Raw genomic sequence first — 14,823 nt, 5'->3', positions numbered from 1 at the left:
CCTAAATAAGTAAAATATAACAATATAATAAATAATCCCGTCACTTTCTTCCTTATCAGCTCGTTGAAATTCTTCAGAAGTTCAGTAAATCTAACCCTGCGATTATCTTTTTTCTGCTTCGAATCTTCAGGACGCACGAAACAGAAGATTTTTTCAACAAAATTTTTATTTTCTGGAATTATACAAAGATTAAACACGTAAATATATAATAGAAGTTAAATTATAATCCTGTCACTTTCTTCCTTATCAGCTCGTTGAAATTCTTCAGGAGTTCAGTAAATCTAATCCTGCGATTATCTTTTTTCTGTTTCGAATCTTCAGGACGCACGAAACAAAAGATTTTTTCAACAAAATTTTTATTTTCTGGAATTATACAAAGATTAAACACGTAAATATATAATAGAAGTTAAATTACAATACTTAATAAAATTTGGTAATGTTCTATTTCCGTATTATTTTTAATTGTCTACTTGGACTTTATTTATTAATAGGACATAAACTGGTGTTTAAAGATTGACACAGCAATGAGAGTTAGTTCAGGAAAGAACAAAATTTCATTATTATATCACCTGTAGTAATAGTTTCTGTACACATANCATAAAATTCGAATATTGGTTCGATTATAGAACGATCGTAAACGTTCCAGAAACGTTGAAAATAGTTCGTTTGACTGGACGTGAACAGGAGACGTTCAGAAATAGAATCGGGACCAGGAAGTATTAATATAAAGCGGCATGCAAGATTTACAGGCGGTTTTCTGCGCTTCTGCGGGAAATCGAACATATTTTTATGCTCATGTAAAAATTCTCTGGAAAAGTCTGGAAACGGGAGACCTAATTCTTGCATTTTGTGAAAACGGGTAAGATTGGATATAATGTAATTGTCTTAATCTTCACTATCGTTACTTTTTGCCACAAATAAAAACCCAGCGAAGCGGATCCTTGCAGCTAGTACTTAATAAAATTTAGTAATGTTCTATTTCCGTAATTTTCTAAAAAATGGTGTAATGTTGTGAAAATAATATTAAAATATTGTTTAAAGAGTATATACGTACAAATCTGAGTATTTCTTCTGCAAAAAGCGAGAAGTGTTAAAATGAAATTCGACTTATAATACGGGCAAATTCCGTCTTATTAAATAAGTTTTCCAACATTTTCTAGACACACTCTTGGTCATTCGTGAACGTCGATTCGTCTTCAATTTCAACGATTCATAAAATGTTTTTTCATCGTTAGAACAGATTGAAAACAACTAATTCATTTGAATCAATGTTTTCGTAAATTGATAAAATTAACGTAAGTATAAATTTACTGCAAAACTAAAACATTTTTTAGTTGTCGTGAAAATGACGAAAGTTGCCAATACTCCAAACTCCCAATTATCCTGCATCTTCAAAAGATTAGAAGTATCGTTAAATAGCCAAGTATCACAAGTTCTAGGATATCGCGCGACTTTGTCGAATCACGATAGAATTGAAGCGGAACGGGAAAGGAACAGGCCATCCTTGCAGCTGAATGTGGCGGAAACGCCTACTTTGCCATTGTTTCCGCAAAAGAGGCTATCGTCTTTCCTGCCCATCGTGGAAAAGGCCATCCAAGAACAAGTCAGCCGATGGCGATTGCTTTCTCTCTATGTATTGTTCGCTTTTATCGCCTATTTTCTGTTAGGCGAACGTAATGCCGTTTTCACATTTAAGTTGACCATATTATGTAATTTATTATTTACTGTATTCGGTCATACGTTAAAACGGAAATTCGCCAAAGCGTGATAGGTTCAAGAATTGCAAACTTTATGAAGCACGAAGAGTTTGGAAATAACAGATCGGTATGTATTCTTGTTGTTTGTAACAACATACATTTGTCTACAACCTTTCCGGGATTTATAAAACTTGTGTCCGGGAATTTTTTTTGCGAATGTATTTTGTTACTGGCAATACGAATGAAATGAACACGATTACCATGGATCATTTTGCAGATATATATTGGATTTTTCAACAACATTTGAGAACCTGAAATGCTGTAAGAAAGGTTAAAATTTCGACGTTTTATTAAATGGATGTTTCTTTTATGAAATTGATTAATACGAGGAACACATTTTTTACAGATTAGGGATAGTTTGATCTGGATCGATCGCTTTCCCTTGCCATATCGCACGCTTTAGCAATATACCAGTAGGAAGGGAATTGCCTACTCGTTGCTCTTTCTGTGCGAAACTGGTTTAGTTATATACGCAAAAAAATGAAATACACGAAAAACTCCACGCGGTTGACCCGGTGGTTAGGCACAAATTTGAGGCGAGTGTTCAATGACTTAGTCCATTGAGCCATCTACGAAATACAGATATAAAATTAATTTATAAATTGCATTATAATTTATTACCTTGACTTAAAACTTTCCAAACATTAACTGAAACGAATATATTGTGAAATCATCGACAGATCATCACGAGTTTGCAAACAAACAAAATAAATTAGTTCTAACGGAGACCGTAATAAGTGTCTGATGTGACTAATCTTTTCTATGATTGATTCATGACTCGAAAATATATCATGGCAAATGTTCTTAAATGTTGTGCCACGAAGACATATTCTCGGAGGTGAATGACAAATAAAGGTATATTTAAAATTTGTGAATACAAATAAATATTCAATTTTTATGCGCTATCAATTATAGTTATAACGCATAAAATTACATTTTATTATCTATCATATCAGGCAAATATTACAGAAGTTACCCGTATTATAAGAAACAGAAATCAAACCAAATATTTAAAAATTTAATATTAAAGATGTTAAATTAGAAATGAAAAATTCAGTGCTTTAACCTTTGCCGGGAATGTATATTGATAATGTTATCAAAAGTACTTTACCTGGAAACTTTACGAATACCAAGGAATGCAATTGACGTTCTTCCGCTCTTCCACATAAAACGAAAATCGCTGCAACAAAAGTAATTTGATAAATGTAGTCGAAGAGCAAACACGTTGCCATAAACACGAAAAGTTCTTTATATACAGGGATATTGGCAATGAATATTCCTACTAGAAACGATGCAACGTTAGTCAGAGAAGTGATTGTGATAGAAACACCCGACTCGGTGAATGTTTCGGCCATTCTTTCTTCCACAGATTTCTTCGGGTCGGTTTTCATCCACGCCGATAACATAACAAATGTATCGTCCATACCAATACCTATAATTAATATTATTTCTTATTATTTATTCAAATAAAATAAGAATATTGTACAAACACGAATAAACACCATAACGAAAATGAAAAATATGAATATTCCCTGTACGAGTATGTGTGTATCTTATATGTGTATAAAAAATATAGCCTATAAAATTAGTATTCGAAATATTCTATATTCTATTTTATATTGCGTGTGATTAATTAATAATTACAAATAGAAGTAAAGTGATAAAAAAAACGGAATGGAATATCATTTGTTAATTACAAAAAATGTTCTCTTAGCTTTTATATTTAAAGTTGTGTTTAAAATTTATTCATCGAATAGAATTTACTTTACTAGGACTATTTGATGTTTTGTGACAAATGCCGTGAAACCGCAGCACGTATTACTCGACAAGAACTCGACATGTAATATAAAAAGTGGTGAAAAAGTATGGAATTTCATGTGATAAATATAATGTGCCGTAGTTTGTCCGTGCAACGCAAGCACTCCCTAGTTGCCATTAATGTTTTTTCTCCACAGGAAATAAGGTATTTCGCCTTTAAAAGCGCTTCTCTTCATCCAAGCACCTTTTACTGCCTAATTCTTCCAATTTAACTTGTTCTAACGCATCACTTAATAGTAATTATAATAACACACAGGGATACAGAATTCTAATACGATTTACGGGTGGAAAAACTAAAACACATACACTCAACACAAATATAAACAAATATCTCTCACATTATCGCTTTAATTTCGAGTCCTCTCTATAGAGGGGACTCGAAATTTACGCGACAATGTGGCAGCAATACTTTCTGTATAAAGTATTGCTCTCCAATAGGTGTAAAGCACGTGAGAAAAACCCGTAAAACTCCACGCGACCGACTCAGTAGTGAGTAGCGAACTGACTAACCATTAGTGTTTAGCGATTTTATCCATTGAGGCCGTGCCCAACAAACTATCGTTTATTATTATTATACAAAAATGACTTACCTAAAATAAGAAACGGAATCATATATGTTACAGGAGATATTCTATAACCCACATAAAGCAGAAGGCCGTAACCAGAAACTAGACTCATTCCTGTGGCTATGGACGACATGATTCCGGTCCAAGGTTTACTTCGGAGAAAGTCTGGCCATAAACAACTAACAACGGTAAACGTAACCATCAAGAAAACAGAACTCGGAATATATTTTAGAGTAGCGACAAACAACTGACTTTTCGACTCAAGCCTAGAAAGCGACACGTCTTTCTTTATTTTGATGTAAGAAACGTTCAGTCTATTCAAGATGTCTACGAATCGATTTTCCCACGTTATTGCTCTTTCTTCCGCCCATTTATTCGAATCGTCTAGAAAATAGAACAATTTAACAGCCTTGGCAGATATTAAACATCCTTCTTCGTTCAGTTTCACACCGCCCAATGTTAAAACGTCGTAATTTCTGCTCGTATTGCCAATTGGATATTTCAACCGAAATGTTCCGTTTTGCAACGCTTTCAGTTTATTATCTATACGAAGAATTTTATTTTCGTAACACTTTCCATTATTTTTAGCGCAAATCTCTTTGTAGTTCCATCCGTCGTCTTCTTCAACAAAGAAATTTTGAATTTCTCGATCCAAAGTGACAATTTCACGAAAGACGAACTCTCGTAGAATCGAGCCTCCGTCCGTGGCTTCGACAATAACGGTTCCGTAATGAATGACGTGCAATAATCTTGCGGGGTCGAAGTTTGACGCGAGATCTATGGGAAATAATTGCATCAAACGCGACTTGTACTTGTCGATAATTCCTCCGGCTGGGACTAGAACGTCTTCGCTTAAGTCTTGGGAGAACTTTTGAAATCCTGTGCCTAATAACAATGTCATAAAGACTGGCACAACTATGTACCATGACGTGTGTCTTGAGACATTTATCCCGTGTTTATGAAAGGTTTTGGATAAGAATCGGTACGCAATTCCGATACACATGTTCGAAATCTGTAAAAATATATAATAATAATAATCAATTAATTAATTACTATATGAAAGACAATATCGTACTCGACTAACATATGTAAAATTAACATTACAAATTATATCGTCTATTTTCTTTTAAATCGTCTATTTAAATTTCTTATCTATTAACTGGAAAGTTTTGGTGCTTAATGAAGTTATTATACCTGATTGTTATGATATTTTAACCGTTAAAAGCGAAAATGGTGTTATTCAGTTTTTCCAGAATACTAACTTACTGTTATGCTTCAGTTACTGACAGCATTACTTACACATTCGTTGTAAAAAATAGGAATGTTTACCTTATTTACTACAGCCGATAGCCGTTAAAACCCGTCGGCACTATGGCGCGCGTGATCTCGGATTTTAATTTTCAAATTTCCCGCCAGTCGCTGTTACTAAAAATAGCTGCAGCTACGGCGGGCGCTTCTTCTCTTATAATCGCGTTATTATAAAGCGAATAACTTGTAAAAAGCTGAAATTTAACCGGAAATAATTTAATTTCTTACATTGGTATTTTTTTAATCATTTTATAAAGTTTTATGACACCATCACATTTCCCTGAGCGGAAGTAAACAATCTGTTAGCCATTTGACCCTCAGCTGACAGAGAAGGAAGTTTTTGAAAACAAAGTAATAGAGCGATTAGCAGTTTGTTGTTTTTCACAGCGGAGGACTAATAAGTGGAAGTCTAGTAAGACTTACTAGAGTCTATTACAGTAGACCCCCTATAACGCGGAGATACGTTTCGCTTTATAAGAATTTCTCGTTGTAGGAATCCTTAAATACATGAGCCAATCACAGACCGACAAATACGTGAACCGTTGTTATAAAATGACAAAAAAACTTACTTTGAGGGTATTGACGAGGTTTATTTTATTTTTTTATATTTTGAACACTATTAACGAGTAAAAAAATTCATTAAAAGATATGACACATGACCGCTTTTATGTCTTCATCCTGTCGACCTTCAATTAAGGACCAAAATTTAATAGTATTAATGCCCTTTTATACTATTATATTACGCAAGCTACAGTGCCACATTTTGTTTTTTAAACTTTACCCATTCTGAGATATTGTTTAATATCTCAGAACAGAAAATAAAGAAATTAAACAAATTAGACGTTAACACACACACGCGTGTGAATTTTTCCCCTTTTACTGACTTTTTTGAGGGGTTCGAAAGGTTTCCAAACGTGTAGATTTGCAAAAGAAACTTGGAAGGTCAAATTTGACACGATTCCAATACTTTTCCGTTTTACATACATTACAAGTTGGGAAGTAAAAAGGAGTCGGAGTCGGCGGATTTTTTGACGACTTCGACTCCGACTCCGGCTAAAACACCAAAACTCCACGACTCCGACTCCGGCTAAAACACCAAAACTCCACGACTCCGACTCCGACTCCACAGCCCTGATTAAAATAGCACTCTCCAATTAACATGTGAAATGAAGAAGTAATCGAATCGGGTCCCGCCGCCATCTTAAATAACGCGCGACTGTAATTGATCGATTTTGAGCGCGTCGCGTTGTATCAAATTAAATCTATATAAGCTATATATATATATATATAAATGGACATGTATGTCCATATATTTCACTTTTCCGCCAAAACTACACATCGCACGTGAATGGTGTTTGTATGTGGTAGTAGCCCCAAGTCTCCATTCGTGCACAGGGGTGGTTGCGTCTCGATAGCTATAAGGGTGCGGGAGATATGAGGCTGAAAGTGGTTGAAAGTGGCTTTCTATTTCGAATGTTTTGTTCGAATTTGTTCGAATTAAATTCGAACATAAAATTCGAATATTGGTTCGATTATAGAACGATCGTAAACGTTCCAGAAACGTTGAAAATAGTTCGTTTGACTTGACGTGAACAGGAGACCTTCAGAAATAGAATCGGGACCAGGAAGTATTAATATAAAGCGGCATGAAAGATTTACAGGCGGTTTTCTGCGCTTCTGCGGGAAATCGAACATATTTTTATGCTCATGTAAAAATTCTCTGGAAAAGTCTGGAAACGGGAGACCTAATTCTTGCATTTTGTGAAAACGAGTAAGATTGGCTATAATGTAATTGTCTTAATCTTCACTATCGTTACTTTTTGCCACAAATAAAAACCCAGCGAAGCGGGTCCTTGCAGCTAGTAATTTATAAAAATTAAAATAACAAATATGTTTACAGAATAATTAACTATATCTATTCGCAATAGTATTCTAACACACATCGTACTTATAGTTTAGCATTTCTGAAAACATTTAATTAATTTTTTAATTTTCTTCTATTTTATGTGTATAATACGAATAAAAAAACATAAATTCGTGAAACTTAATAAAAAAATATCTGCAACTTCAGAAAACACATATATATGAGAATCTATCAAAAAAGTGAGCTAATAATAACTAAAATCGAGAAAAAAAATAAAACTTTAGAGGTACGGTAATTTCTGTGGTAAAAAGTGAGGTAAGCGATCACGCGACGCCCGTCTCCCCATCGTCTGTAACCAAAACGGACGAGGGTGAAATAAAAGCGGAAACACCAGTAGAAGTAAAAACAAACATCGGCTCGAGTCTAGGACAATAAACTTGAACGGGAGCGAAGATGAAACACGACACTTTGTAATTTATGCTAATTACCTTCCAATATTAAAAAATTAAAATCGTCAACAAAATTATAACAAAATTTGTTTTTTGACTAAATTCGACTACAAACATATCGTAAAACTGGATTAAAGTAAAAATACCCGCTTTTCGACGCTAAATTTTTATTACTTAATTTTTTAATTTGGTGCCTAATTGATCGAGCGCGCGTAATTTCTATTTGACGGAGCACGCGCGTGCCAACGGGTAACGATAAACCCGCAGTAATTTTAAACTGTAATGTAAGTGTAAATTTCTCAATGTCCGTGAAAAGTGACGTAAGTCATTTTTTCTTTCAACTGCTCATTTATCTTCTCAAGAAATATTTACTTAACAATATTTACTAGGGAGTCGTCGTCCTTCTCGCGCATTACAATTTTCGATGATTTGTCGTATAAATCGTCTCTTTTTGCAGAAGCTAAATCTCTGAATAAAAGAACATTTGTGAGAACCGATGATGATAAATTCAATTTAATCTAGAATCGATTGAATTGGAGATCAATACTTTTCTAGCCAAAAGGATTAATTGGACCAATGAGATTGAGAAAACTTTAGTAATGAGAATGTCTCGGAACTGTCGAGGAACGTAGGACTTGACAGTGAATGACCGAGAGTTTATTTATTTTTTGCAAAGTTATGATGTAGTTGCTTTCGCTGACACTCGATTAACTAACTCCTAAAAACGGTTCCTTACCTTAACCCGGATTTATTTTTATATGAACAATTAGCTAAAAATCGAATTGGGTCGTCCGTATAGGGGTCTCGTTCTTAGTTTCCCATACACTAGATTTTTCAATACTGTATCGTTTGAACTTACGATGGATAGTATTTTGACTCGGAATCTTCCAAAAATTTGTTATATATGGAAACAAGAAAGGTTGAATAATTATTTATCTCTGATCACTTGGTTATATATCTCGGTTAACAGGAACTTTCAGTTAGATGCGCGGAGTTACCGTGTGGAATTGTTAATAAAAATGTTTCTTCGTTATCATTCGAGAAAGAATGGTTTAAGCTCCAAAATAAAGAATCGACTATTACCAATGTTTCGTAGAAATAAAAGTAAAAACTTATCGGATGAATAATGCAGATTAAATAAAAGTTACGAGTTGCCGTGTAAGGCGAAGAAAAAATTATTTTTGGCTAAAATGAATTCACAACTATTGAGAATTAAAAGTACCAAAGATTTTTGTTCATTAGTTAATAACTTTCGAATTAAGAAACAGCGCGAAAATATTATATCTTCCTCGGATTAGTTGAATTATTCGAGAGTATTTCGCTGAGCTTAATACAGTAATTTATTTTCATTTAGGCTTTGGTAATGATATTCTTCTTTTCGACGATCTTATCACTTTGAGTGAATTGGAAACTGTACTTAGAAAATGAAAATCATCTAAGGCCCCTGATTTCGATAACAAGGAACGAAATTAACATTTTTAACACGTATCTATTAATGTTTCTGTACAAAGGTAAGTACCTTTCTACAGAAACATTAATAGATACGTGTTAAAAATGTTTAATTTTTTTTGGCCCAGTTGCTCTTTATCGTCGAAACAAATCGCTTTAAGGATGATCTATAAAGAGGAAAGCGGGCAGACGCCAATTTATTATAGACCAATTGCTCTAATTAGAGTATTTTTCAACTATAATTAGCATAAAGGTTTTTTCAACTATTGTGGCAAATCGCCTCAGGGTCTGGATGAATGCATTTAATATTGTTACACCTCTCCAAGAAGCGTTTATTAAAAATAGGGGCGTCGAATATAATTTGTATATTTTGGTTTGTCTCATTCAAATATCACTTTCGAGGGAACGAGGAAAATTATATACTTCTTTTATTGACCTCGAGAAAACTTTCTAATACAGTCGATCAGAATTTGTTATTGTATTGGTTTAGGAGCATTGATCTTTCTGCGCTTTTCGTTAATTTACTTTAGTTTTTTCTCGAATACAGGATAACTTATAGACTTCTAGAGGATTACATCAAGGAGAACATTGATCCTATCCTGAACTCCCTGACCTAAGAGACAAAACGGGTTTTAACAAAGACATCCAGTATAAACTAGTTTCAACTAGTTAAAACGCATCCTAACTAAAAATTGGTTTTGACTGCAACATTCGGGATAAGATTGTAAGCGAGGGAAGATGCCTAATTTTTGATATTTTCAAACGGTGACGTCACATATTGTCATGTATTTGTATGATGAATCGTCGGGCCAATATTGAGTGCGGAAAGCTGTAGTTGGCTACCGTTACATCATTTTCTACATCCGAGAAGAATAAAAGCTAGATAAGAACGAAGTTTTTGTTGCGAAATGTTTTTAGAGTGATTTTAAACTAGAAGTTAAAATAGAATTTATTAAAAATTGCGAAAAACAATTAATGTGTTATGTAGTTAAGGTTCTAAAGTTTCCATTGTCAGCTACCGCCGATCCTGATCGGACATGCTAGAGCACGTGACACCACTAGGCATCTTACCCCAACAAATAGAAAAGATGTCATATTTTTCTTGGGGTAACATGCCTATTTTTCGTGAATTGAATTCCAATATGCCTATTTTTAATAAATTGTTGTTTTCTCGTTTTATTGCCGGATATGCATAGAAATTATATAAGGACTTCTCACTAAAAAAGCTTTCAGCTAGCTATAGAGCACGTTAGAACGGGCGGAAACTTAACAATACTTATACTGTGCTGTTATACTTACTATGAAGTACTTTGTACTACATATGCAATAAATTAAATTTGGTTAATTAAGAAATTCAAAAATTAATTTTATGCAATTATATTTGTTATCTTACCCTAATGGCATTTGGCATCTCACCCAGATACTTGGGGTGAGATGCTTAAAATGCCAGACAGTGAAAAAGTCGTCATTGCAAACACAACATACATTTTTTAAAAATAAACTCCAAAGTTTTATTTGAAAAATATACTTCAGAATATGATATTTTCATTAGAGGGCTCCAAAACTCAATTTATCGCTATAATTTCCTTCATAAGCAAAATGTTAGGCATCTTCCCCCGAATCACTATACATAACTTTATTTATTTCCCTCAAACATACAGTAGAGCGTCGTTTACCCGAATTAATTGGTGACTGGGGTTGTTCGGATAACTTGTTTTTCGGATAACCGATTATGTACGAAAAATATATTAACCTATCCCACGTTGAAATTTTTCTCCGTTTCGTGTCGCTTCGCGTTGAATTTTCGTCTGTGTTAATTCTAACGAAAACTTTTTAAAATAATAATCGTGACTATTGTATCGTAAAAAATTATTTTTAACGATACAATAACGATACAAAATATAACTAGAATTTACTGCTAGTCTAAAATGAATTTGAGTTAAAACTAGTTTTAACTAGACAACACTGGTTTTGACAAAGACATCCAGTATAAACTAGTTTCAACTAGTTAAAACGCGTTCTAACCAAGGACTATTTGCGTTCTAACTAACTGCACAATTCCATGTTGTACGAGTACTTAGATTTTACAAATACGTGTGCCGGCTGTGAACGGCTCACGTATTTGTAAAATCTAAGTGACTCGTACAACATGGAATTCATATAAAACGGATAAATCAACAGTGTTATAGGGGGTCGACTGTACAGTACAGTTGTACAGTACAGTAACTTGTACAGTACAATTGTACAGTACAGTATTTTGTAACTGTATAGCATGCTTTAAACGCATTAATTCTAAAATTATTAAGTGTGAGGTAAAGAATAAAATTTCGTGGTATTTTATTTATCTCGTGCTTGATGAAATTTCTCCTTCTATGGCAATGGATTCAAACTGTATGGTTTTCACCCAAAATCAGAGATTAGGCCTATAACAAATACTAACAACCCCGTAATTATTTTAAATATCAAACAAACGGCCTGATTTCTTTATTTCCCTATTAACGACAATTATTAAGTAACGTTAATTTTAGTAATTGTGCAAAATTTAAATATATTTAAATTAATACACATGTATATTTCAAACATTTCTTTGAACAGATATTTCCTATTAAACTTTTTTATAGATAAGCAGAATTAGGTTTTTATCGTAAATAATGAAAGAATTGGTCTATTTTTAATAGATAAATTGATTAACAATAGCAAAAGAGTCGATAGATTATCTGCTTTAGCAGTTGCTCCCATAACGAAATTGAAGTCCGAAGATGAGTTTTTGGGCTGAAATTCAGAAAAATTGTAGACCTATCAATTCCCACTGTCGTCCGTCTGTATGTCTGCCCTTCCTTAATCTCCAGAACAAAGTCATGTAGACGAAAGCCGAGACCAGACGTGGAAAGCTTAGGCGCACGAGTCCCAATTAACTATATACGAACTTCCGATGCCAACCGGAAGTCACGTTATTTCAATTCCAAAATTTCCCTCGAAAGGGTGACATGACACTATTACTGTTAACAGCAAAAGTGTGACGTACACGGGCTTGATAATAGAAAAAATGTGAATGATAGACAGTACAGGGTAAATCCACTACTAATTTGAGGTAAAAATCAAATTTCTCATCGATTTGCACCGTAAAAATCTACGCGGCCTTAACCACGAGGTTAAAGAATTTCTATTCTAATTTCACAACAACGAACCTACAATATTAAAGCGCGATTGAAATCCCTGGATTCCTTCCTATCAGGGAAGTTCTTTCGGAGTTAACTTTAATTTTAGTTCTTACATATAATATGGAAATAAATTGTGAGGAAATACACGTTTACAAGTTTTTATTGTTCAGTATTATATGAACAATAAATAAATAAATTTCTTGTATACTTCTATATGTATAAATATATTAATGGTGCGATTTATTTAAAATCAATTGTTAATTTCTTAAAACTTCAAAGTTAAAGTCATATAAAATTTATCACCAGTTTTTTTTACATTAATCAGAGACAAAGAACCAATACTAAGATGTTTTAGATGCTAATATTTATTGTAGATATGCATTTCGGGTGTTTCCTTTTCTAAAACAACATCCCTCTTCAGGTTACAGAAAACTAAGAAAAGGCATAAACGAATAAAATAGTACTTCAATATTTAAATTAATAAAAATAAATTTAAAAATAATTCAGGAATTAATATAATAATTTTGAATTGATAATAATTATTTTGAATTGATAATAATTATTTTTATGTCGGTAAAAAAATTTACAGACAAAATAATGGAAAAGTATAGGCACAGTGATAGGCCTCAATATTTACGTATGATAGAGTTAGATAATAAACTAGTACAGTTAAATAGAATTATCTTTATAGCGAGATATGATAATGATAAAATAGTAACATATGATACTCTGATAATAAATGACACTGTAATTTGTGATTATATCTTAAGTAAGTCTTTAAAATTTAAATGCGAATTAGAAAATTAAAGTGATATGAATTATTTGCATATGATAATAAATCGATGTAAAAATGTACGTAATATAAAATCATATTAAAGAAAGTTGTAATGTAGATAAAGCTCTAAATTATAAATCGTGTTGTCCTTCAGTAATACAAAAGAATAATTTTCTGACCACATTGTCTAAGATTTAGATTAGAACAATCAAAGTATAAGACAGAGAAAAAGAACAAAGTGAATTAATAAATAAATTCTTATTAAAAATATAAATATCTGCGTCTAAAACATCTCAGTACTGGTTCTTTGTCTGTCATTAATGCGGTTACGAATGCAAAAACACGGGTGATAAGTTTTATATGATTTTAATCTCGACGTTTTAAGAAATTAACAATTCAAATAAATTTCTGTCTGCTGCTGCGGATAGAACGTCTACCAAGTATTTTATCTACAACCATTTTATTAGTTTAAACATTTACAAAAGATAGCCTAAATACGCACTCCTTAACAGGACAATATAATGTACTGTACATAAATACGTATATATAGATTATACAAATTATAAATTATTAAGCACTACTAAATTTGTTACAATTACAATTAATATTAATAAATTATGTTACTTACGTAATTATAAGTATCGATAGTCTGTTATGATTCAATAGCGCAACAGTTATTATTTATTTATATTATAGTACAGTATTATTAATTGAAGTACATTAGTACAAAAATTTAAAGTATGCATTTAACATAAATAATAATAAAGTAATAAAATAATATCGAAGTTACAGTCTATAATTGTCGTTACACACTTTAAACCCCCCAAATTTACAAATATGTAAAAATATTTACTGTTTAAATTACGATTCACATAAAGTCTAACACGTTAAACACCAATGTAGTTTGATTACAAAAGCAAAGAAGCTTCTTATACTCCCAGATATACCAGTGTAGTATTTTTCGATTTATATACACTCTATTTAACTGAAATTGACTTAAATTACATAACAGAAATTAATTTACTTATTTCTAATGATTGAGGTTTTTCAAAACAAAATTACTGTAATTGTTTTAAAACAAAATAGTCAGAAAATACTTACGCAGTAAATAAAGTGTGCCAAGGAGAAAGCTATTTTAACGATCAGACATCAGCAATTATGTCTAGGGTTACCGGTGTTAAAAATAATCTTAATTTATGCATAATTACAAAAACAAATAAATCACTATATTTAGATCCGCTTAATCGTCAAATCAGCAGTAAAACTTTTACCAAATATTAATAGTTATTTTACTGATATAACTCGTTTTCGAACAATTATATTTTATCAAACGACGATACGGAGTGACATACTAAAACAGTCTATCTATCTACACGTGTGACGTCAGGTTTAATTAAGTAATTGGGTTAGTACGGGTACACTTTCGTATGGTCAATTATAGATTATTCTCGCATTTTGTCATTTCCTGTGTGATAAAATACAGTAAGTTGTAGTGTTACATGTTAATTAATTAAACTTTTAACACTTCGTGATACAAACTGAAAAGAAAAGTTATGCAAAATAAAAAAGAGGGAAACCTATCTGACATAAGTGAGTTTCTCGGTTTTATATTTGATGAAAACTTTACTGTTTCGTCATAAATTAACGCACTTATAATACGTAACTTTAATTCAGTT

General features: G+C 32.4%; 1 protein-coding gene across 1 annotated transcript; it reads right to left on the bottom strand.

Moving 5' to 3' along the window:
* Positions 1 to 21: 21 nt before the first annotated feature.
* On the bottom strand, positions 22 to 14,491 carry LOC111614822 (patched domain-containing protein 3-like; the record flags this gene model as incomplete). The annotated part of the gene is made up of 4 exons (XM_023356189.1): positions 14,249 to 14,491; positions 4,166 to 5,153; positions 2,869 to 3,189; positions 22 to 172 (listed from the first exon to the last, which is right to left on the bottom strand). Coding segments are annotated over exons 2-4 (1,451 nt in total), but the record flags the coding sequence as incomplete, so codon positions are not given.
* Between the last annotated feature and the right edge of the window lie 332 nt (positions 14,492 to 14,823).

The sequence above is a fragment of the Centruroides sculpturatus genome, unplaced genomic scaffold (assembly GCF_000671375.1).
Source record: "Centruroides sculpturatus isolate CEXI.00-Female unplaced genomic scaffold, Cexi_2.0 scaffold1956, whole genome shotgun sequence".
Taxonomy (NCBI): Eukaryota; Metazoa; Arthropoda; class Arachnida; order Scorpiones; family Buthidae; genus Centruroides; species Centruroides sculpturatus.
Note: the sequence above shows the minus strand (reverse complement) of the source record. Positions and strands in the feature narration are given on the sequence as shown.